This window comes from Sardina pilchardus, chromosome 18, assembly GCF_963854185.1.
Source record: "Sardina pilchardus chromosome 18, fSarPil1.1, whole genome shotgun sequence".
In the NCBI taxonomy this organism is placed as follows: domain Eukaryota; kingdom Metazoa; phylum Chordata; class Actinopteri; order Clupeiformes; family Clupeidae; genus Sardina; species Sardina pilchardus.
The window spans coordinates 26,165,546-26,168,045 of NC_085011.1; the positions used below are offsets into that span (position 1 = coordinate 26,165,546).

General features: G+C 52.2%; 1 protein-coding gene across 4 annotated transcripts in view; it reads right to left on the bottom strand.

Moving 5' to 3' along the window:
- LOC134064047 (1-phosphatidylinositol 4,5-bisphosphate phosphodiesterase epsilon-1-like) overlaps positions 1–2,500 on the bottom strand; it is an 83,315-nt gene that overhangs the window by 27,339 nt on the left and 53,476 nt on the right. For all 4 annotated transcript variants that reach the window (XM_062519831.1, XM_062519833.1, XM_062519832.1 and 1 more), the window contains 2 exons: positions 1,141–1,451; positions 429–802 (listed from right to left, as the gene is read on the bottom strand). In XM_062519831.1, the coding sequence (XP_062375815.1) occupies positions 429–802; positions 1,141–1,451 (685 nt within the window). The remainder of the gene's footprint in view (positions 1–428; positions 803–1,140; positions 1,452–2,500) is intronic.

The following is a 2,500-nucleotide window of genomic DNA, read 5'->3' on the forward strand; positions in this document are numbered from 1 at the left end:
TAGAATAACATGTCTATCTACAGTACAAAGCCATTATGCATTTCTGCTACTCAGCCAATTAAACAGCTGCAACCACTCATACAAACACTCTCTCTTTCTGTCTGTTCTGCTCACACACAGACACAGACACAGACACACACACACCCCTGCACACACACTCCCTGCGCTGGTACCTGGTAGAGGTTGACGTACTGCCCACACACACACACACACACACACACACACACACACACACACTCCCCACACACACACACACACACAAACACACACAAACACACTCCCCACACACACACACACACACACACATGCACCCCTGCACACACACTCCCTGCGCTGGTACCTGGTAGAGGTTGATGTACTGCCCACACACGCACACCCCCACACACACACACCACACACACACACACACACACACCCTGCGCTGGTACCTGGTAGAGGTTGACGTACTGCCTCCTGAGCCAGTGCAGCCTCTGGTCAGGGAACGTCCTCATCCTGCGCAGCGCGCTGACCAGTCGTGAGAGGCCGTCGTGCAGCGTGCGCACCGTGTGGCTCGGCCCCACGAAGTGCAGCAGCCGGTTCTCCGTGGTGTGTGTGCCGTAGAGCAGCGTCAGGGCGCCGTCGTGGGCGCTCAGCGCGGCGGGCAGCTTGTTCTGGGCACACACGCTCGCCACGTCGGCGCCCGGGTGGCCCAGGAACACGGCCTTGACCACGCCCAGGTCCAGGAAGCCGTCGGCCAGGCCGCACAGCACCGACTGACCGCACCACTGGGGCCGGACGTGGGGGAAGTCCGCGCTGCTGCCCCCTGGGACAGAAGCAATAACAATGATGTGAAGACATGCTCTAACACACACACGGGGCATACAGAGAGATGGGGGAGAGAGGGAGGGATGGAGGGAGAGAGAGAGAGGGAGAAGGAGAGATTGAGAAAGAGAGGAAGAAAGTGAGAGAGAGGGGGGGATGAGGGGAATGAGAGAAAGTAAAGGGAATAGAACTGTATGCTTTCATTGCCAGTTTTTTTCATTCAATTGCTGATTTGAATGCACTACAGCCAGAGTCTTAGTGGGCTAATAACACGCTTTCATGAATCTGAAGGGTCATTTCTGAGCAAAACAGGCCGAAAGTCTCACACGCCCCACACACCTGGGCTCCGGAGGCGTCCGTTGGAGGGGCAGCTGCTGTGGATCTTGGCCCAGGTGAGGAAGCAGTTGTCGGGCTGCAGCTTGAGCAGGCAGCGGGCGGTCTGGTGGGTGTCCTGCTCGTGGTGGATGACCGTGGCGCCCTGCAGCAGGAACTGGTGCACGTCGGCCCGGATGGACAGCGCGTACCAGGGGATGAGCTCCGTGCCGTGTCCGAACGCCCTCTGGGTCTCCTCCACGCCCTGGAAGTCCGCCTCCACCTTGGACTGATCCGATAGGTCAGTCTCGGAGTCGGAGAGGTCGCCCACGGTAAACCTGGCCAATCAGGACCAAGTATGGGTAAGCAGTGGCAACTACAGAATACAATGCGTGTCTATGGTGAGTTATCCAGGTGAGTGGTGGTGCTACTGTACGATGCAGAATTCTAGATAAACCCATCTTTTCAAGCTATCATCCTCTGGACAAACTTGATTAAGCAACAACGACAGGACATTCACATGTCAATCATTAGCACATTGACAGGCAGGTGCACTAATGGTGCGTTCATGGAGTCTGGGAATAATGGGAACGCTCGCAATGATTGCACTGTTCTTCCGACTGCCAACGTTGATATGCAAATTGCCAAGTTTTCATTAAAAAATTGCCTTCACAAAGAATTTTCACCAGGGAGAAATATTACTCCCCAACCCCATGAATACACCAATACAGAGTACCAAATGTACCACTGTTAATGCTCCTCTTGCCATGTCTTTGTATGAGCCTCCCACTCTTCCCTCACCACCTCCCCATTAATGCATATGTGTGACTAAGCAACCCGCCACTCCGCACTCCTGAGTGCTTTCATTCATGAGGTCTATTTGGACATATTAAGGCATGCTTTAATTAACGCACACATTTCGACACTAAACAACGTCAGAAACAGGCGGTTATTATTTTGTACATCTGCCCTTAAATCCCCATGGCATATCCATCTTATTATGGTATATACATACATGCACATACACAATTCTCCTGTATACCATGATAGACTGCACCATCTGTGTTTTGTTTGTAGATGTTGTAGATGTGAGAACCCATTCATTTCATGTAGTAATGCAGAATTCAGATGGTTGATAGTGTGCAGACAGAGAGAGATCACAGACAGAATCAGGCACAATGTCTAACCCAACCTCAGAGACAATAATGCACAAGAGAGCTCCATCTCAGACAGAAGAAAACACAAGCACAAACACCCACCACAACACACCACCACCATGAGCAGATCTCCCAAAACACATCATGCATCACCAAACCCCCTGATTGTGTTTCTCAGTGTGTGTGTGAGAGAGAGAGAGAGAGAGAGAGAGAGAGAGAGAGAGAGAGAG